The 22,645-nt window shown below is 33.3% G+C and overlaps 3 protein-coding genes across 3 annotated transcripts in view; 2 read left to right on the top strand and 1 right to left on the bottom strand.

The window, feature by feature from the left end:
• Positions 1-500: 500 nt before the first annotated feature.
• Positions 501-9,468, top strand: LOC106106070 (carbonic anhydrase 7). Its single transcript, XM_013286599.1, has 5 exons — positions 501-625; positions 7,100-7,303; positions 7,665-7,936; positions 8,188-8,418; positions 8,889-9,468. The coding sequence occupies exons 1-5, from the start codon at positions 580-582 to the stop codon at positions 9,093-9,095; spliced, it is 960 nt and encodes a 319-aa protein (XP_013142053.1). The 5' UTR covers positions 501-579; the 3' UTR covers positions 9,096-9,468.
• A 660-nt stretch (positions 9,469-10,128) lies between these two features.
• LOC106106071 (V-type proton ATPase subunit F) lies at positions 10,129-12,824 on the bottom strand. The gene is made up of 4 exons (XM_013286601.1): positions 12,696-12,824; positions 12,454-12,535; positions 12,012-12,217; positions 10,129-10,169 (listed from the first exon to the last, which is right to left on the bottom strand). The coding sequence occupies exons 1-4, from the start codon at positions 12,747-12,749 to the stop codon at positions 10,137-10,139; spliced, it is 375 nt and encodes a 124-aa protein (XP_013142055.1). The 5' UTR covers positions 12,750-12,824; the 3' UTR covers positions 10,129-10,136.
• A 241-nt stretch (positions 12,825-13,065) lies between these two features.
• Positions 13,066-22,645, top strand: part of LOC106106060 (pre-mRNA-processing factor 17) — a 26,540-nt gene continuing 16,960 nt past the window's right edge. Inside the window, exons 1-10 of the mRNA XM_013286590.1 lie at positions 13,066-13,365; positions 13,551-13,821; positions 14,337-14,496; positions 15,217-15,332; positions 15,616-15,719; positions 16,462-16,569; positions 17,199-17,307; positions 18,324-18,478; positions 19,160-19,293; positions 19,712-19,933. Of these exons, the coding sequence (XP_013142044.1) occupies positions 13,192-13,365; positions 13,551-13,821; positions 14,337-14,496; positions 15,217-15,332; positions 15,616-15,719; positions 16,462-16,569; positions 17,199-17,307; positions 18,324-18,478; positions 19,160-19,293; positions 19,712-19,933 (1,553 nt within the window). The 5' untranslated portion in view covers positions 13,066-13,191. The remainder of the gene's footprint in view (positions 13,366-13,550; positions 13,822-14,336; positions 14,497-15,216; positions 15,333-15,615; positions 15,720-16,461; positions 16,570-17,198; positions 17,308-18,323; positions 18,479-19,159; positions 19,294-19,711; positions 19,934-22,645) is intronic.

The following is a 22,645-nucleotide window of genomic DNA, read 5'->3' as shown; positions in this document are numbered from 1 at the left end:
GCAACTAATGGTATTAGTCGTCGCAGAAGAACCTATATAATCCCCATGTGATAAATCCAAGAAATAAATAAATAACTTGTTGTTAAATCACAATTAAATAAACATAAATAAGTTCCTTTAACGAGACTTCCCAGATAGAAGATTTATTCACTTCGTATCCTCGTTAAGTAACAGTTACAATTAAAAAAACAAATAAGATGTGATTTCAGAAGAGTATTTGTATTTTGATTCGTTCAATGTTCAATAAGTACTTCAAAGAAATTATTTGCGTAAAAAGTGCAGAATCTCTTGCTAGCTTGCCTCAAATCTAATAAACTGTAAACACTTCATTGTAATAAAGTAAGAAATAGAGAAAAAGAATTCGGCCGATATGATTTGTGCACGAAAATCCAAATGGAAAATGTGTAGCGGCATTTTAGGGTTATTTCTCACGGCAATGACGCGTTGGGCCATTGAAAGCGCGGCTCGCCGCAACACAAAGTGTAGTATATAAACTGCAAGCACCACGGCAGCAAGCATAGCTGAACGTACATTTATTTCTTTTAATTTTTTGATAAAATTTATTTTTTAATTTTAATAATGAAGCATCTCATATCATCTGTCATTGCAATTTTGGCGGTAAACGGTGAGTTTTAGTTTTTAATTTTCTTTTTCAGTGCCGTGGAATCTGATAAAATCTTATAATTTGAAGAATATGTTTAATTTTTTTTTTAATTATGAACATAATTGTATCGAAATAAATACAACACAAATATTTTATCAGAGTTAAAATGGTCTACGAAAATTATTAATTCAATGATTAATTAAACTATTTTTTATTATCTTTATATTCAATTTGTAATATGTTAGTATATTTTGTGGAAAAAAAAAACTCTTTTGTACATTTTGAAATGATAGAAAATAATAAAATTGACGTATGCAATACAAAGTCATTCCTAATTACAATACGATTTCGAATAAAGACTTTGTAAAAGTAGTTATGAATACACATGGATCGAATTTCTAAAACTTTGATATAAATGTAACACATTTGAGACCAGTTGTTGCAGTTTGCATACTCTGCGTACAACCGAACCGCTTGGCTCGCAAAAACATCCGACTGGAACAGTCAGTATTGAATAAACAAAACTACACTAAAGACCGTTTAAGAAAAAAAAAATCTAATGTACATAGTGAGATTATAACTGTAATCATCAGAGAAACATTTTTTAAATGGTTCTAATAACAAAAAAACTATGCATTTTTTACTGTTAATGCCTGCAATAATTAAATAAGTGCGTTTAAGTCATCATTATGTCCGTATTCAAATACAGATAAAAAATATCAATAAACAATTTTTGACGCTATCAATTTTGGACTTGTATATCGAGGAAAATTCACGGCCGCTCTTTTCCGTACATGTAAATGGAACATACATGTTATTTTTTTTTTAATTAATAATTGTGTAATGGCGATCGATTTGATGGTAGAGCGAATAAGAATAAAAAAAGTTAATAATCACTGGTAGATTAGCAAATGGGTGTATTATGAGATTATTAGGCGATGAATGGCTTGTTATTGAAGCACTGGACGTGATTGTATGAAGAAAGAACTAAGATGTCTGAAGGAGAGAAAGAAAGAAGTCAAGTACAAAATGGATAATGATAGATCTTGTTAAATAGCACATTGCTAACCCAATCCTCCTTCTAATCATTTCGTACACAAAATTTAAGATTTTGACTAAGTTATCTGGTGTTTCTCAATTTTTGTCTATACGTTCTATTATTTTAATTCTACAAATAGTAATATTAATTATAAAAAGGAAAGATTTAATGTATCACACAAATAATTTTGTAATTTTTAAATAACAAATAAACTCAAAGACGATTTCAAAATTTCTTCGTCTTTAAGAAGTTATATTATTACTGAGTAAGGTACATACGAAAAGTCGCGGTAAAAGCTAGTTAAATACATGTGTATATAAAATGCTTTAAATTAAAAAAAAAACAAAAGAACATCGTTAGAACTTCAGTAGATAAATTAGTCATCAATGATTGTCTTTACATTTTCTGTTACTGCGCGTTTTCTAAATTGCTTGAATTATTTTCTCCCTTCTATTTATCAAACTAGGTAATGCCAGCAACTATTTAGCTAATCACAGATGTCAATAGACGGCAGTTCTTCGTTAGTTTTGGCCAATTGCTCGTTTACTACTTTCTTGTAAAAAATAAACTATCGCACTACTGCATAGTTTGTGCAAGAAGTGACTTTATAACCAAAAAACTATAGTTATAAAAGAAGTCAGGGTAACTACGTGCTAAGTGAGACTATAACATTAAATAAATATAATAATGACATACAAATCTAACCTCAAAATGTAGGTCCAATACTTCACAAAGGTCAGCTGTGTTTGCGATTTCCATCTCACTTAATATATTTATCATATGCGATAATTGATGTTGGAAAATCAGAATCCGAGATTTGTCACGAACTTATCTTTAATAGATAATAGGGTATAGTAAAACGTACATACAGTCGTTCTGTTCTAAATTACATATATCTAATTTATTTCTTATCTGTTAGAGTGACCATGAATTATAGATTCTATTCGTAATTAATAAATATAACCAAGGTCAACTTTTTTTTGGTCAATTATTTCTCTTTGTCCTCTATACGAAAACGAAAACATGTAAATTATTTATTGAGAATACAGAAAACGATACTTTTTAGTCGATTTTTTCGTTTTTTTAAGATTTGCGGCATTTTACCGAAACCGAAACAAATATCCGGCAATCGAATAAATGGCCGGGATCAGTGATAATAATCAGAGGTATCCAAATGGGCATCTTGACTGAAATGTATTTGCAGAAATTAAAAGCAATGAAAATTCAAAGTTATATATTGTAGATTTTTTTTTATAATATAAGGTAGCAAACGAGCAAGCGGCCACCTGAATCCACCGAAATGGAAAGCGACCGCTGCGCATAGACATCCGCAATTGCAGATGCGCTGCCTACCCTTGATTGACGGAGGAGGAGACGCAAATAAAGAGGACATTTCCCCTTCCTATGCGTCTCCTCCACCGTCGAATCAACTTTTCCGTCCTATCCTTTCCTCTTTAGAAAAGGGTGGAAAGGGAAAGGGACTAATACCTTTGATTAAACTATAGCACAACTGTTTAGTCGCGCGTTTATTGACCGACTTCCCAAAAGAAGGAGGTACTCAATTCGTCTGTTTGTTTTTTTTTTATGTTTGTTACGGCATAACTCCGCCGCTAGTGGACCGATTTTGATAATTCTTTTTTTATCCGAAAGGTAATGCTTGCAGGTGGGTCCCATTTTATTTTTTATCAGCTTATATGGAGGCGCGCACACTACTCTTTTACTTGTGCAATTGAAAGGTTGTGCGTGTGTGTGGTTGATAGTTTAGTTTTGTGTGCGCTCGGTCTTATATTCCACGAAAATTTTGACGTCCATTAGATTGTAATATGTTTGTTAAAAGTTTTTAAATATTCGTTCCAGTATTCGGCCGTTTGAGTTGTAACAAAAACGTAATTCTCACTCTCAGTTTGTATTCTAAATATTAATAATGATTGTTTCAATTTATTTAATAATCGAAGGACTGTTATTAGTTTTGTAATAACATATTGTAACTGTAGCTTAGAATATCGAGTTTATAAATATTTATAAATTCATAAGAATTTGTTTTCATTCTTTTTCTCTTGAATGGCCTTACTTCATTCATAACTTAAGCATACTTACATTGACGATTACTGTTTATGTGTACATATCTAAGTTGTATATTTTCATAGGATTAAATGTACACAAAATTACAGTATAATTATCATTTTAAGATGCTTATTTGAAGAAATTTAACTGAAATGTTAATCGACATAGTCTAATTTATACAAGACTTAGGGTTCATAGTTCAAAGGTAAGAGGTTGCACTATTTAGTTATTATTATTAATTTTAAATGTTTACAATGCGAATGTTACAAGCCTTAAACAATTGTGAGTTCTTATTGCCGAAACATGTTCTTTTTGTTTTTGAAAATGGTTAAAATAAAATACGAGATAAAGGTAGAGCGAAGTTTAAAGTTTTTTTAGACGGGCAACAATCATTTCTATGCTTTTTTATCGAATTTAAAGATCTTTACTTTTTGATGGACATCGAAAAAATATGTTGACAGCCACCCTAGCATCTACTTTCACCCAATTCCACGTTTGCCGCCTTTTTTGCCTCGAGGATTCAGTGTTTTGGTTTTTGCAAAACTAAGATTTTTCACTTTTCGTCGCATTTGTGACTATAAATCTGTTAAAAATTATTTTCCGTCATACTGAAATTCCTGAAATGTTATGCTGAAAAATCAATATTATATACACTTTATACTTAGTAATATGTGATTTTCACTAAAGAATAACTATTTATGTACTTCACTGAAAAACAATAACCTCGGAACAATACAAGAGACTGAATCTGAAATTAAAGTTAACGAAGTGAATTTTAATTAGGACCAAATGCATTTATTTTTCAAATCACTGATTTTAATGCAATCAATTACCCTTTATGGACATTTACTCTTAAGAAACGGGTTTTTTTCTCAACGTTACGTCAAAAACATATATTCAGCGGTCGCTTTCCATTTCAGTGGATTCAGGTGGTCGCTGGCTGGTTTGCCACCTTATATTATAAAAAAAAAACAATAAATTAAATTGCTTATAAGTAAGTAATGTATACTAGATTTAAAAAGTGCTAATTAATTTAATTTGATTAATTAAATTTCTTTTTCATATCATTTTTCGGAGTTTGGTTGGTGTATATGGCAAGTTTTTTTATATTTTTCTTCTTGATATTTCTGGAAAAAATATATCGTTTTACAACTCATAGAGAATATACACACAATAAAGGCTAGTGGTACTTAAAATAAATGGCAGTATAAATTCTAGTTTGGCTCAGTGGTTTAAGCACTTGACTTGTAATCTCCAGGTCTTGGGTTCGAATCCCGCTGTACCAATGTGATTTTCGATTTTTCGAATTTTCATACGTACATAATTTACCCAATGTTGCAACTTGCACATATCGGCGAGGAAATTCAAAGATATGTGTGAAGTCAACCAACCTGCACTGGGCCAGCGTGGTTGACTATGGGCTAGTCACCCGTTAATAGGGTAGGCTCCGAGCCCCTCGGTGGGGATATATAGTGAGCTGGTGATGATGATAAAGTCTAGATTCTAGTCACTTTAGTTAATATCTTAACGAATTCTTCATTTCTTGTAGAAAAAGGTGGAAAACGCTTGATTTCAGTAATATTAGATAGGCCTAACATTACTGATGTAAATAGTAAGTAAATTTTAAGTAACAATACAAAACTAAAATTATATAACAAAGTGGCGAAATTGTACATCTCTCATTTCATATGTTAGCACAAGCGCTGATAATACATTTGGTAAACATGTTCCGTTATAATAGTTGTATATGATAATTATAATATTAAATAATAACACAGATTAACAAACAATGATGTGCATGAAACGTTGACCCGAATTAAAATAGACGTATTTACCGAAGCATCGTTCAGTTGCTTCTAAACGCATATAATTATATTTAACAATAACCTATGTATACTAAATATACTACCGTATACAAGACTAATGGCTATTATTGTAATGAAGTGCAGCATTTATTGTCCCTACTCGTCTGCGTAGAAACGTGACTTAAAATTTAGCTTTATGTCTGTGCTATGTATTGTAAAACTGAATTCGCCTGTGTTCAGTCTGAGAATAGAAACTAGAATTTTAAAATATACTCTCGTTCCCCTACTTGTCTGTAGAACATTGGTAGAGTCGACTTTATCATCTTCGCTTGAATGGGCTTGTGCAATACCACGACAGAAAACAGTAAATTGTAATTAAGTCCGTGTTTCTTCTGACAAGGGTGCCTGACGAAAGCCAAGATTTAATCTTCTTGTACTTGTACAAAGAAAGGATAGGAAAAAAGATGTAGATTTCAAGGGGACGCATGCGATGGAACGCATAGGTAGGGAATGGGATGGGATGGGACGTGTACACAACGCATATACGTTGGAAATACGATTTGTATCTATGGTATCTGTTTTGGCGAATTCGGATAGGCACTCGCTCGTTTCGTCACCTTACATTACATAAAAGTAGACATTTGGTCACCGATGCGGTATTGTCTCCTTTTTCCCGGCCCCGACGCAGCGTCTGGACGCTTCTAAGGTCGCGCGCCCCAATCACTTACGAAAATACCTTGTCGCAAATGGTACTAGCCTCATTTGTGCCGCAATAATCAATAGTCAATGTTCTGCACTCAAACTATTCTAAAATTCAAGACCAAACTCGAACAACAAATTTGCATAGATTTGTATAATTTGACGGATGGCATTGCAAAAATAGCTTTGTAATTTATAAAATCCTAGTTAACCGCTCACAAAGGAGAATTATAAATCAGCGCCGATTGTTAAATTTATTGCCGCGCTTTTTGAACTTAATTAGGTTATTCTGATACATGACACGTAGCCATTGTCTATGGTAAGGGTATAAATTGCGGCAAACACTAGTTTGCTATTCAAAAGGACAACTTAAATAGCTACTTTAAACGACTGACATACAATTAATTATTTGGAATGCACTTTAAACAGTATTTGCATGCGGAATTTTTAATGCATTTGAGAAGATTTATGTTTTTTAACAATTTATTTTGAAACTTAGTATTACCACAGATAATAAATAGGTACTAAACATAATACTATTACGATGTTTCACGTGACAATAGCAATTATTTATAACTCTGTTCACTCTATTCACATTCAAATAAAAATACCAAATATCTGTACCTTATAATAATACGGTGGCCTTATCCCGTAGACTCCTGCAACCTTGACCTATAACAGTCGTTTTACATTGTAGTGATCCTATCCGTACTGCACTTATGCCAAGTTTATACAGCTTATGTCTGCGAAATTTTGAAAAGATGGATGGATGTAAGTTACGTAACCTCAGTCTGGAATAGATCATAGATGGGTTAAAATTACTAAGATTTTTTATTCCACTTGACTCAAGTCGCCGACCACTATTGAAACCTATCTTTTTTTGTGCAGTTTCGTTAGTTATGGGCTGGGGATATAGAGCATCAGATCAACGGCGCTGGGCGGTGTTACACCCAGCGTGCGGCGGCCGACAACAATCGCCTATCGCCATTGCGGCGCGCCAGGCCATACCCATCTCTATACCCGCTATGGAACTAGTCGGCTACCAGAATCCACTGCCGGGGCCCTTGACTATAACAAATAATGGTCACTCAGGTAATCATGAAATATGTATGGGCGTCCTTAATGACCTAAACTAAGACCTCTAAGTCTATTTATAGAGTTTATTCGAAGTAAACTTCTCTATTTTTCAACTATCTACAACCGCTTGCGACGCCCATGAATCATTACCTCAAAAATCATAGGTGTTTGTAACCACGTAACTACAGAACGACTGGATAAATCTGGATTAAATTTAGAACAGAGGTAACTGTCGGAAGAGGGCATTTTATGAGATAGGGTGACAATGAAATACTTCACTTGATTTTAAGTATTAACTACCCATTAAATTTACAAAATATCAAGGACGCTAAACTTATCTAGTTATCAAGATCATAGTTTAAACTTACTTTTCCAGTGGCACTAACGATACCAAAGTACTCATCTGAAGAGGAAAAGAAAGGTTTCCGCCTACCCTACATCTTCGGCGGTCCGTTGGACAATGAGTACGAGATCGAAAGCTTTCATTTCCACTGGGGAGATAAGAATAACCGCGGCTCGGAGCACACACTCAACGACATGCGTTTACCTCTTGAGATGCACATCATACACAGGAACAAGAAGTACAGAAGTTTAGCAGAGGCGTTGCAGCATCCTGACGGTCTTTGTGTACTTGCTTTCTTCTATCAGGTTAGTGAATTTTTTTGTGCATTTTATATACAGTGCGGTATGTCTATCCACTTCGGTTTAATAGAATTCTACGCTGTGACTATTTTTTTTTAAACCGAAATCTTGTCGTAGCAACATATAAACTTGTTGGTAATGATTTCCCGAGCAAAAACAATTCTTTAACTGTGTCGGTTTTCGTATCTACGTTAAGGATTTTACCGATTCTAAATGCGTTGGTAAATACAAGAGTATATCTCAAGTTTTATTTTCAGGTTGTGGAATTCGACGCCAAACTACTAACGCCCATTGTCAAGAATCTCTCCGCTATTGAGAACTTCAACACTAGCATGCAACTTCCCCACACGTTCTCCCTTTCTTCTATTCTGTCAGGTTTAGACACTGAACGGTTCTACACGTACAAAGGCTCACTGACCACGCCGCCGTGCGCCGAAGCTGTCACGTGGGTCATATTCTCCGACTACCTACCAATCTCCGTGTTCCAGGTAATTTTTTTATTATATTTAACGTACGTAATAGATCTTTTAAAGTAGTTGTAGTATAATCTGCATTTTGAATTATTTACAGTGTCAAAAGTGCGCACCTTTATTAGGTTTTTATCTCTATGTCATAGACTATGTTATATTATACACTATGTCATAGAGTAATTACCTGTGATACAAAACTTCTTACATTAAAAAAACTACTTATTTCTCAAAGACAATTCGAAGGTTACTAATATTTGTTGATGCAACTAACAGCGTACTCTTCAGTTTTTTGGGGATTATTAGAGAAAATTACCTTTAGGGATTTTCAGTGATAAAAATAGTTTTAGGCTTTGTAAGATATCATGTTTCTTTAGATAATCTAGTCCCATCGTATGGTGTAAATGCTAGCTTACTCTGGCTTAGCAAAAACCTGTAACTCTTATCTTCCCTATTTTGACGCATTATTTTACAATTACTTTGTCTTTTAGATGGACAATTTCCGTGGCCTTCTTTCAAACCTCAACCTGCCTCTCGTTGACAACTTCCGACAACTACAACCGCTCTTCGGTCGGAGAGTTTTCGTTCGTATAACGTCGAAAAATCCGAAATTCAAGAAAACAAAACTACATTATTCAAAATGGGACTGGGTAGGACATAAAAAGGCTGAAAATGACGTCGCGGAATTCGATGACTAAACAAATAAAGCAACGGTTCTCCTGACAAGACAATTGGTCCACGGCGATGTCTATTACTAGAGAGGAAAATACAACCCAATAAATTAATGTTTTATTTTTGCTTTGTATAATCCTCTCTTATTTAGTAATGCGATTCGGTTTAGAATGTTCTAGACCACCGAATGATGTCGGTTTCGTATTCTAACGGATATGTTTTCTTTATTACGGGTACTTAAAACTTACAAAAACCAAATACTGGGTAAATGTTAATGTTTTAATCTATGTTCAATTTGACATTTGTGTAGGCACAGATACAATACCAAATATTTGTGCATATAGTATTACTATGTATAAGTTGTTAATAAATATTTGTAAATAAAGTGATTAAAGTTTATTTAGTATTTTTATTTCTAATAAATATACAAGTAGACTATAATATACATGTGATAACGTTATAACGCCAGCAGTATCTAATTAAAAGTTAATCAAGTACTGTAGTTATCAGCTCCAAACATTGACTGAAAATTAAAAAAATACGAGTTAATAATTATTTGATCTACTAACATAATACAACTTACCTTATAACTCCAAAACACAATACTGCAAGCTGTATTTATAGCACACGGCATCAAAGAACACACCTTGCCATAGACACATGCAGCACACTGACATTTCAATTCAGGAAAAAAATAAAACACAAACTTTATGGTAATATTCTATAATACAGTTTTAACTCTATACAAGATTTAAATAAGTATTTTCAATATTCAACAATATTACATATTTCAATAATTTATCTATATTTAAATGCTTCGAAATTATTGCAGTATGGTATAGTAAAATAATTTCTTTAAAATAAAATTTATTGTGGAATGTGTTAGGTTCAAATGTCAAACGAGTTTAGTTCAAAAATTGCACACATTGACAGACTTATGAAAGTTGAAAAAAAAAAACAGGTTATTTATTAGGTGTTAGTTGATTTCTTCGTTTTGTTTTGGGCATATTTACATTTGCCAATATGTTGCAAACGTTACAGGTAAAGAACCATGCAATAAACTTTTTTTAGCGTACCAAATCCTCTGGGTTGAACATTCCCTGTAAATAAAAAAAAATAACCCCATAAATATAACTCCACATTGAACATGTATAGCACAATATATTCAAATCAATTAGTAAATGTTTTTATTTGTGTATAACAATTTCTATTTAATAAAAATATAAGCAATCTATGATTTAAAACAATAAAATAATGGCAACCCATTATAATCTAATGTCATTGTCAATTGTATTATATCAAGAAACTATCTTTTGTTAAATTTGTGGTATGATACAATGAGAATAATAGGCTTACTTCATTTATTTAAAAATTTGCACGAATAAGAATTGTTTTTAAGTTTATAACTAACAAATCACCAAAGATTACAAGATAAATTGTTTCCCTCAGCATTCTTTAATAACATGTATAAGAACATAAAATGGCAACATTATCAGTTTTAATGAGGTACCAACTTATTGAAAAGAATTTTGAAAATGATGTAAACTTGCTAAAGATTATAAAATTAAGACAAGATAGGTTTATTTCAGCTTTTTTAAGAGTGTATTTTTAACTTACTTCATTGATGCAAATATTAATATTCAAGATAATGTAGGGTTTAAATAAAAGGAACACAAAACAACAGAAAATGTTTACAGCAACAACATTTAGATGGAGTTCTCAACGAGAAGTTACAACGAAAATAATGAAGTGTTTAAATCTGAAAAATTGTAGTGTGGTAACACTTGGTTTAAAACAAAGTGTTGTCTCTATTTTTTCCAAAGGAAGGAATGAGATCACATGTTTATGTGAGATTGTTTTAATGATAATCAAAGTGAGAAGAATAACATTTGTATTCAGATATGAATAAATATTGATAATCTGTATGTGTGTTTTATTAAAAAAACGAGCTGCTGCCCGCGATCGTCCGCGTGGTATTAGAAAACATACAAACTATGTAAATTACAAAAAGTTACGTATCCCTCGGGAACCGAACATTTCTCGGGCATGAAATTTATCCCATGTGTACTCCAGACTTTGTTTTATATCTGTGCCAAATTTCAATAAGATATGTTGAACCGTTGCAGAATGATCGAGTAAGCATTAAAAAATTAAATTAATGAATCCCAATGGAACCGTAACTATTCCCGGGATAAAAAGTACCCTATGTGTTCTTCCAGACTATGCTCTAAACCTGTGCCAAATTTCATAGAGATCCGTTCAGCCGTTTAGGCTACAAACGCTAACAAACATCCATCCATCCATCCATCTAAACTTTCGCATTTATAATATTAGTAAGATATGTATTACACTGATTATAAATTATAATAATAGTTGATTTAACAAAGACCAGAGTTATGCTAATCCACCCTTGGTTTTTGCAAATATTATTGTCTTATTAAAACACCTGCATTATAACATATTTCACTTTAACCAAATGAAACAGATTATTCTGATCAAAGATAAATAATAACAGAAAACTTAACACCTATACAAGTAAACCAAAAGTGAAGAATAGGGAATAGCGCCATCTATTACTAAAATATGGCAACAATAAGAACCAATAGTTACACTTGCTTTTAACATTTGATTTAACTATTAGCAACATTGATTTACATTTTTTTTAACTTACAGGTTACATACATTACACCTACAAATTGCTCAGTTTACTTCATGTATTTAAAAACCATAGTAGCATTTAAAGTGTTAACTATAGTGCAAAATGTACTAATTATTGAATAATGAATAAAACAATCTTAGTATGTGGTCTATGTGTTCCTTCTGACTGTTCTACATCTGTGCCAAATTTAATTAACATCTGTAAAGCTGTTTTGGAGATATGGAGTAAAAAACCGTCCATCTAGACTTTGCAGTTATAATTCTAGTATGATAACGAGTTATACCTTAGCACGACGTAAGATGGAGTCCTTGCTGGCATCATAGGGATGGTCCTTGGAGGGAATCTCCAGTACTGATGGAACGGGTGCATTGTGCGAATCAATCACATGACGGATCATCTCCGCAATGTTCTGGTTGATAAGGATGATGTCTATATCATCACGCTTCACAAACCGCTTGAAGCAATCCTCAATCTCGCTGACTGGTGTGTCTGAAAGTTACAGTGCAATGTCTATAATTCTCTTACATCTATAGATACATTATGTTTGGAATAAAACGATGTAAATTTCGCCTTTTAGATGATTTCTAAATTATTGGACATATGCACAGCCCTGTCTTCTAATTAGTAATTTTTAATACTATACTGCAATTTCATTTTAATAAGAATAATAATTATATAGAAGCACAGTTTTAATCAATAAACAACTCAAGACAAGTTCTACTTACTTTTGTCCACAACCATGAAGTTTGGGTGTCTGTTTTTATTGATTTCTCCGATCCCTCCCAAGAGAAAACCAACACAGGTGTCCTGTAATTAATAAAATAAATATTTAAATACCGATTATTATAAGCATAAGACAAAATACATAAGAAACATAAAGGATATTGGCTGAAAACAATTGGATTTTTTTATTTTTCTATTAGGTCAAAGATTAAAAGTAATGTTAAGTAAAAACTATAAACATTACCTCATCTCCAATAACGCTGATAAGTTTACCCTTAACTGCAGCCTGTAAAGCCATTTTAGATGATTTTTTTAAATTATTTTATTGATCTTTATGTGCTGTCACAAGAACTCATCACCTGACTATTGCTTTCCAAATGTTGCTCACACTGATAATCTCATATCAAAACTCTTACATAATCTGTGCAACAATTAACTCTCTTTAACATTGCTAAAACTGGCTATTTTACATTACAATATCTTACGTTACGCTGTTTTTTCCTCATTTCGCGTCTTTTTAAATTATATCGGAAAAAGTAAAAATCTATTTTAAAACAACACCACTATTTAAAAACGCAAATATCATGGTTTCTATACGTTTGTTGACATTGACAGTTGACACTGACGAATTACGAATGTGATTTGAATAACACAATGTGTTTTGTAAAATAACAATACTAGTAAATAAGTATTAATATTACTGTAGTTATTAACTAAGTGTTAAGCATATATGTTACAAAATGCTTAACATAAAGTATTATGGTAGTAGTTCTGAAGACGATGGAGAAGACAATTCAGAAAGTAGTAAACAATACAGCAATGAAGAGTTGTTGACACATTTAAAACCTGTAGATCCAAAGTTATCATTGGCAAAGAAGATGCAAATATGCGCTGCACCAATCGTGACTCCTACGGTAATAATTCATTCTACCCTAAATTTCTATAAAAAAATGTCCCTTTCGTACTTTACATAAAGTCGTTTATTTGAAGACAGGCAATAATGATACTGTATAAAAGATTTAGTTGCAACTATTTTGCATAATATCAAAAAAAACAAAATTTCATAACAATTTGTAACTTTTATGTTTTCTGTTTACAGAACAATGATGACACTAGAGTATTAATCAAAGACAATCAAGAACTAATGCACAATCCAAAGTATGAGGAACTATTTGCACCATCCTTTGGTCCGGACAATCCATTCCAAACTCAGCAGATGAAGGCGAATAGGAATATGTTATCAGGATTTGTTGAAAAGGCGCACATAAGTGAATTTCAGTTTGAAAATCAAAGACGGACATTTACAAGTTACGGTTATGCTGTGGATCCATCTACTGATGGTGAAACTGGTACCGCAGATGCTATAGTAGGTTAGTTCCTAGATTTGACTTTTTGTATTACCTGCCCCCCACTCTACCCTCCCTGGCGACAACCAAGATGCCAAAGGGGTAAATATCAAACATAATATAAATACAACAGTGTCATAAATGGTAAGACCACTCTTAAACTCAAATTCCATTAAAAGTTTGCTGTTTTAAAGATTTTAAATACCAATTACCTTGCAAATTGTTTGAAATTCATTTCAGATTTTGGTTATAAACACTCACATTTTATAACTAAATGGTGGTTTTAACGCTATACTAAAATAACAAGAACATATCTGTATTTTTTTTAATGAGTAAATTCAGAAACTTTAGTACTGCTTTCAAAAGTTATTTTTTTATTAGAAATATACATCATCTAAGTTACATATGCCATATTTATCAATAGATTTTTTTTAAAGACGAAATTCTATGCAAAAGCACACTGGATTATAAATATGAGATTTAGTTAAAAAAAAACCATTATGTGTTAAAATAGAATGAAAATCAATCTTTTTATGTAGTTTCAGCGATGGTGGCGGCACCTGTGGAAGCGGAAGGTAAAACTGTATTTGAGACAATAAAGAAAAGGCCTTTAGACAATCGGAAAAGAAACAAAAATGACGATCCCAACGATGTTAACGGTTTTCTTGGACCCTGGGGAGGATATGTTGATGAAAAGAGGTACATAATTGTTTTTTTTTAATTCAGAGGATTGAGAGATATAGTTAGCCCACAGAAATCTGGAGATGTTCTAGTTATTTTTACATATGTGTATATTTCATTTTGAATTTTTCAAAGAATCTAAAATATTTATCTGCTATGGAGACTCAGACTTAAAAAATTAACCTAGTGGAATTGATATAGGAAGTTATATTGGCTTGCTGGCTGGTAATTGTTTGTTGTGTATTGATTTTGTAAAGTTTCATTGAATATTATTTTTTACATTTCTGTTTTTAATAAGTCTGTGAAAACAGTCTTAAAGGTAACATTGTTTAGAAAGGTATATTATAACTTATTTCCATTTTATTAACCCATCATGTTAGTGTTGGCTTTTTTTTATTTTTATTTTTTTTTTTATATATCATACTTCATACTAATATTATAAATTCGAAAGTTTAGATGGATGGATGGATGGATGTTTGTTAGAGTTTGTAGCCTAAACAGCTGAACGGATTTCGATGAAATTTGGCATAGATGTAGTTGTAGTTGTTTGGATAGTCTGAAAGAACACATAGGCTATTCAATTTTTATTTTTTTTTAATTCCACGCGGACGGAGTCACGGGCGAAAGCTAGTTTTTTATATATTTTTTTAATTTCATATTCCACTAAAACAGCATTGAAATTAATTTTTCTCCTATTTTTTTCTTGTTTCTTTGATTATGTAATTTTATATATTAAAGGGTGATGAAGCCAGAAGGTGACGAGGCAAAAGAATTGGAGGAGATATTGGCAAAGAGACAGAAGAAGGGCAAAGTGGATGATGACAAACCATTGGAAGAGAAATCTATATTCCATTGTAAGTATTGAAATTCAATTTTTTTATATCTATATGTGATGTTAGGAGGGTGGCTGAGATGTAGCGGGAATTTAAAATTATTTGAATCCTTTTTTTTATTCAAGTTTTGTAAATTCAATATCTTTCTTATTTAAAAAATAAGCTACTATTTTGTATACTTCCAGACTTTGTTATATATCTATCTATTTGATAGAGATTGGTTTATCAATTTAAGTACCATGTTTGATTACTACAAACATCCATACAAACTTGCATTTATTAGTAAGATGTTTTGTAATTCCAGTGGACCAAGCGACTGACTATCAAGGTCGGTCATGGCTGGAAGCTCCTCGCAGTGAGACGCAGCTGCGCAGTGACACCCCACCTGATAAATGCTTCCTGCCTAAGGTAAGATTTTTTTATATGTTAATCATTTCCAAGATTATGTGTAGGAAACATGTTAGGTAAACTCTAGTTGGAAACTTTATTTATTCAAATTCGAAGTTACTTCATACATTTTAGAAATCTAAGGAATCTTGTATTTTCATATCCAAGATTAATGCAAATGTACTTGTTGTTTCCCTGCGTCATTATTGTTGTATTATAAAAAACTTTACTGTTTATATTCTGTACTCAAGGATGGGGCCTGAACCCTAAACGGGACGGATTTTGTTAGATTTTAACTATATAAGCTAATTATTTTTTCAATTTGTGTCGCCAGTTACATATTTTTTTGACCGATTTCCCAAAAGAAGGATATACTCAATTCAACTGTGTTTTTTTTTTGTATTCCAAAGCTATCACAAAATTCGAAATCAATATGTCTAATTTTAATTAAGAATTGACAAGTTATTTATCAATGTATGTTTGTAAGGATTGAAAACACCTTAGTATTTAAAAAAAAAAGTTTTACAATTTTTGACTTTTTCGGGGTTCCTCTTTGCCGCTTTTTAATTATGTGCATTATGTTAAATTATTTAAACATTTTTAAACATTATATAACTAACTATTTTAGAGCTTAAAGCTGTAAAATTATGTGCATTATGGTATCGATGTTGTTGATTTGACTCTTTCCGAGTTAGAAAATTGGGGGGGGGCTCTTTGCCCTTGTATAGTAAGTAATGTGCATTTCTGTACGGACACTACGCAGGCGCACATCCACACGTGGCGCGGGCACACGAAGGGCGTGGCGGCGGCGCGCTGGCTGCCCGCCACCGCGCACCTCCTGCTGTCCGCCGGCATGGACTGCAGGGTCAAGGTACGCACACACACACACATGGAAGACTACCCTAGAGGACAAATACCTGGTGAACCCTATGGAAGTAGAGGGAAGGGAAGATGATTGAAATACCATCTTACTACACTTATCTTTCCATACCAACACTATAACACTATCTTATTAATATTATAACTGTGAAAGTTTAGATGGATGGATGTTAGAGTTTGTAAATTGCTGAACAGATTTCAATGAAATTTGGCACAGGTGTAGAGCAAAATCTGGAAGAACACATAGACTCAAGTAGTCTATGTGTTCTGCCAGATTTTGCTTTTTTTGTTGTAATTCAGTTTAATAAATTTTAATAATATTAAAATACTGTAATGCATTGCGCACGGTGTCGTGGGCGAAAACTAATCTAAAAAATTCAGTTTTCGGACATATGTATTAGTTACATAATGAATTCTTCAAAACTTTATGGATGAAATACCTAACTCGGAGTTCAGCTTAAGTTAAATGACTAAGTTTTATTTAACGCTGACTCGGGACGTAGCACAAAAACCTATTGCATTGATTTCAAAGAAGTAGGGTGAAGATGGGGTGATGATGATGATGATGATGATGATGATGATGATGATGATGTATAGTGTAAAATAAGTTATGATATAAAGATCTGGGAGGTGTACGGGGAGCGGCGCTGCGTGCGCACGTACTTCGGCCACCGCCAGGCCGTGCGCGACGTCAACTTCAACAACGCTGGAGACAAATTCCTTTCTGCAGGTATGTAATCTTAATGCTAATGTTTCTATGGTTGAATGGATGGATGTTTGTTACTAGGTATATCCGGAAACGCATCATAATGACATTTTGGCTTAGATATAAAATCTCAGAAATGTACCGCACATTACATCCTGTGGGATTGACAAAATTACAAGTCGTTTTTATTGAAATTCTATTTTTAATTAAATATAGCACAGATAAAACATAATTACTACACCTGATATTTTTTAAGTTTTTTTTACACTGACGAAATCGCGGGCAATAGTTAAGTCAAAGATAACTGTCTTCAGTCATTCTATCGTAGCATCTATTACACATTCACTCCAAATTATTAGTTGCTAGTAACTTTAATCGTTTAAAAACAAACATTTCGCCCCGTTATGTATGTATGATTTGAATAGCATTAACGGCAATACGGGCTGGTCATATATCACGGTTGACGGATAATAGATGGACTTTAGAAGCTACAAGATGGAAAGGGCCAGCGGGAAAAAGGAAAGTCGGTAGATCTACAAAACGGTGGTCTGATGATATGATGGAAGTGACAAGGAATGACTGGCTGACTCCAAGCAAAAACAGGGCAGGCTGGAAGGAGATGGAGGAGGCCTTTACCCAAGGCGGGATCCATATTTAAAATAAATAAATAAATAAAAAAAATGATGTAATACACTAACAATACTAATAACTATAATAAGGTGTGAAACTAACAATACTAACAAAATGAAATTTTTGAAATGCTATGTAAATATGGACTTATTATTATGTATGTATGTACGTATGTATGTATTATTAGACAACTTATTTAATTGATACTGTCGCTTTTAACTCAGAGCAATACTTCTCGTCAAGACTTAGGATGCGCGCCAAATCTATCCATACTTCTAGTGACATTTGACAGCTGTCAGCTAGGGACGTGACGTTTATGCCGATAATCTAGAGTTGCGCCAATTCTATAGCACGGTACTAATTTTATTCTTAACAGTATGTATGTATTTATGTATGTGTGTCCGGAGCAGCGTACGACCGCTACATCAAGCTGTGGGACACGGAGGCGGGCGCGTGCGTGTCGCGCTTCACGTCGCGCAAGGTGCCCTACTGCGCCAAGTTCCACCCCGACCCCGACAAGCAGCACCTCTTCGTCGCAGGCACCTCCGACAAGAAGATCGTCTGCGTGAGTTACCGATTTTTACTTTTCAGGACCTTTATTTCAAACTAAGACTTGCCCCCCAGACAAAGTGACTTTTTATTAGCGTTATTGCTAAGAAATTGACAAAACGTATAGGAATAAATACGTGACAACGTGACTTGAAAGTTATTACCACTTGAAAAAATGACTTCGATCTATTTCTATACTATTATAATAAAATATAGGTAAATACACGGTACTTAGTTTTGTAGGATGCCAGCAGTCAGACATCTATACTAATATTATGAAGAAAAATTTGTTTATTTGATTGTAATGAATAGGCTCAAAAACTAGTGGTCCGTTTTTATAAAATTCTTTCACCGTTAGAAAGGTAATTTGTAAGTAACATAGGCTATATTTTACAATGTTTTTTTTTTTTAATTCCACGCTCACGGAGTCGCGGGCGAAAGTTAATTAAATATAAAAAGCCCTTTAAGCGATAAATTTCCACGCTATTCAATTTAATTGAATGAATTGGGAAAAAATGTGCGAGAAAAGGACAACTACAAGCAGGAAAGAAGGAAGAGTTACTATAGTAATAGGAATTATTGGATAAAATGCAAGCAAACAAATGCGTTCGTTGTCATTTTAATTTTCAATTGATTAGGGAATGTAATGTAATTCCATAGGTAGTTATAAAAATGTATCTGTGAGTGTTGTGTGCAGTGGGACATCCGCAGCGGCGAGGTGGTGCAGGAGTACGACCGGCACCTCGGCGCAGTCAACACCATCACCTTCGTGGATGAGAACAGGCGGTTTGTCACCACCTCGGATGATAAGAGTCTCAGGGTTTGGGAATGGTGAGTCACTTGTATTCATTCTATTTAATCCTTTCCAGCTATTTCTATTGTCTTTTGATTTAAGGGTAGATGAAAGAAATAGTTTGAATTTTTTTAATGAAAAACTGTAACGCACAAGAAATGTTTATGTAAGTAGGTAGAGTTAACAAAAAAGACGCTGCATAAAATGTTTTAAATATGAAAAAAGCCACAATCGTCTATATTTTTTTAATGATTGTTACACAGTTTCTTATTTCAAGCATAATATGTTAATAAGTTTCTTTACTCTTCTATTCATTTTGTAAGGTATACCATACATAACTGTATAAAAATAGATGTTCAATATAATTTTTTTTTAACTTAACTACTAAATATTTTTATGCTTAAGCTAAGATTTCAGTCATTACGTCAATGTTATAAGTAAGATGTACATGTACAGGGACATCCCGGTGGACATGAAGTACATAGCGGACCCGTCCATGCACTCGCTGCCAGCGGTCACCGCCTCGCCCAACGGCAAGTGGCTGGCCTGCCAGTCCATGGACAACAAGGTCATCGTCTTCAGCGCCCTCAACCGCTTCAAGATGAACAGGAAGAAGACCTTCAGCGGACACATGGTCGCGGGCTACGCCTGCGCGATCGACTTCTCCCCCGACATGAGGTACCCTTCGTCACCTACATCCCCCCACTGAGGGCATCACTGCCCACCCTCAGATGACTAGGCCATTCATTAGCTCACTGTCCCCACTGATAGAGCCTTCCCTAAGGTGACTAGGTCATAGTCAATATTGGCCCTCTGCGGGTTAACTTGACACAACTGACTTACATAATACATCTCCACTGAAGGCATCACTGTCTACCCTAAAATGTATGGCCATAGTTGATGCTATCCCACTCTAGAACTTCACAAATATGTACAGATATAATGATTTTTCTTCTCAGTAAATGATGTACTTATGACATTCGTAAATAATAAATTAAGTTGGTATGTGGTGGGATTCGAACCCACGACCCACAAGACCCTGAGCAACCGACGTTATTAGCTTTTACATAGTTATCTGTTGACAATTGTATCCATGACAACTAAATCAGTCTATTTCTTTTAATATTGCTTGAACGTTTATCCGACTCGAAGGACCATAAATGTAGAATGGACTATCAAATGCTTATTATAATAATTCTATTCTGATATTTGTACTGGAATAATTTAATTTTGGTGGTTTATAAATATAGGGAAAAACCAGTATATTGAATGGTTATTGGCTGACGTAAGCTTAATTTCAAATTCAATATAAATTCAATTTTTGTTCCGTTTCCAACATGAAATGTGTCGGGATACCTTAGTTTTGGAATTTACAGCTGGTTTTTGATATTTTTTTTTATTTTAGTATTTAATTTATACTCGTAGTTCTTTAATCTATACTATTATAATAAATCGTAAACACACACTTCTTTGTTGCCTAACATGTCAACAATTACAGCATATTTTTGAATAATTATTTTTTTAATAAAAAGCCACACACTTACGTCACGCTTTAGGCTATATATTTTCACTCGATTAAACTTAGGGGGTAAATATTTTGGATAAAAACCCTAATGTGGGAAAGAGACCATAAGTTGCTGCCAACATCAAGGAAGGAAAATTGCCATCCTTTGTCATCATGTCATATCTGTCATTTTGACATTTGCAATTCAATTTGACAAATGTAATCAATAAAATAATTTTCATTATTTCATGCGAATGAAGTCGCACGGGAACTGCTAGTATCCTTAATAAAAAGGTTATCGTGCAGAACCTTGCGCCGATTACTTAAATATAAATTATCAAATTACCTCGATTCATTAAAAATATTTACAAAACTTTTTATACGGGTGATGTTATTTTAACATCACGCGATTTTATCAATATTTATTGTGCATTGTCGTTATATAATCACGTGTGCAATTATTTTTTATATAAAATTTCGATGGATGTTTGTTTGAGTTTGTAGTCTAAGCAGATGAACGGATTTCGATGTCGATTTTGTCATAGTCTGTAAGAACACATATGCTACACTATTTTTTTTTTAATACACGCGGACGTAATCGCGGGTGTAAGCTAGTATTTTTATAATTATTTATCACGATTACTTGTTTTGAATTTTATGAGTTACTGAATCTATTGAAATGTGTTGTGTCACGATTACTGCATAGAATCGCGTTTGATGACGACATTGCTATCGGTTAAATTGGCTCTTATACTATTGCCTTATCGCTCTTGTACTATTGTCGAACAACATGCTTAGTACCTCCTGTTTCCATAGCCGAAACATTCACAGAACATTTTTACTTTAATGTTTGTGTTTTCAAAGTTTCAAATTTGATACCGAGGTATATATCGCATTGGACACCTACAATCTATTTTCGTTTAATATTAGGCTGTTTACATGTTGCCTTTGACTGATATTCTTCGAGTTAGAAAACAAATAGGAGCAAATCTTGAAAACATATAAAAATACTAGCTGTCGCTCGCGTCTCCGTCCGCGTGGTATAAAAAGAAACGAAAGCATGTATCCTATGTGTTCTTCCACACTATCCTCTACATCTATGCCGAATTTCATCGAGATCTGTTCAAACGTTTAGGCTAGAAACTCTAACAAACATCCATCCATGTTAACTTTCGCATTTATAATATTAGTAAGAAGTGAGATATAAAAACACAATAAGGGTACATTTATACATTTTGTAATTCGATTAAAAAAATCATCTTTTTAAGGTTTACGGACAATCAGCATATTAAATCTTTGAAAACAGTTTATCCGATCTCACATTTTATATTCTACTGAGTTCTTTTACCTGTTATGCATTTTTCCTTGACGTATATCTTGATGCTATTAGATTTCCCATTTTATGCATTTGCTACTGAAATATGACGTCACAAAATTCCAAGTAACATTGTTTGGTACATGTGACTGTTATACTTAGTTGAAATAGTTTTGTAACTTTTTTACTGGACTCTCTTTTGTGATTTTTCAATTACGAGTACCGTTCGAATGATTACATGTATTAAAAAGAAACCAAAATCTAACACTGAGTCGACGAACGACGGTGTTAGGACGTTCACCTGATTGTAAATATTGTTTTCAAGTATATAAATCCAAGTATATATATTATGGTATTATTTATACCCGGTCTGTAAAAATAAAAATACTTACTTACTAATATTATAAATGCGAAAGTTTGGATGGATGGATGTTGAAATTTTTAACCTAAACTGCTTAACGGTTCTCTATGGCATAGATATAGAGGATAATCTGGAAGAACTCATAGGCTACTTACATACTTTTGTTTATTTTAAATTCACGCGGACGAATTCGCGGGAGATAGCTAGTAC

Source organism: Papilio polytes, unplaced genomic scaffold, assembly GCF_000836215.1.
Source record: "Papilio polytes unplaced genomic scaffold, Ppol_1.0 DF822511.1, whole genome shotgun sequence".
Lineage (NCBI taxonomy): Eukaryota > Metazoa > Arthropoda > Insecta > Lepidoptera > Papilionidae > Papilio > Papilio polytes.
This window is presented reverse-complemented; position numbering and strand designations above follow the sequence as displayed.

Excerpts from the sequence above, each read along its gene's own strand:
- LOC106106070 (XM_013286599.1), top strand. The coding sequence starts at position 580 with ATGAAGCATCTCATATCATCTGTCATTGCAATTTTGGCGGTAAACG. Across the intron at positions 7,937-8,187 it reads TACTTGCTTTCTTCTATCAG|GTTGTGGAATTCGACGCCAA; the intron begins GTTAGTGAATTT and ends TTTTATTTTCAG. Across the intron at positions 8,419-8,888 it reads TACCAATCTCCGTGTTCCAG|ATGGACAATTTCCGTGGCCT; the intron begins GTAATTTTTTTA and ends TTTGTCTTTTAG.
- LOC106106071 (XM_013286601.1), bottom strand. The coding sequence starts at position 12,749 with ATGGCTTTACAGGCTGCAGTTAAGGGTAAACTTATCAGCGTTATTGGA. Across the intron at positions 12,218-12,453 it reads CTTCATGGTTGTGGACAAAA|ACACACCAGTCAGCGAGATT; the intron begins GTAAGTAGAACT and ends TGTAACTTTCAG. Across the intron at positions 10,170-12,011 it reads CCATCTTACGTCGTGCTAAG|GGAATGTTCAACCCAGAGGA; the intron begins GTATAACTCGTT and ends TTTTATTTACAG.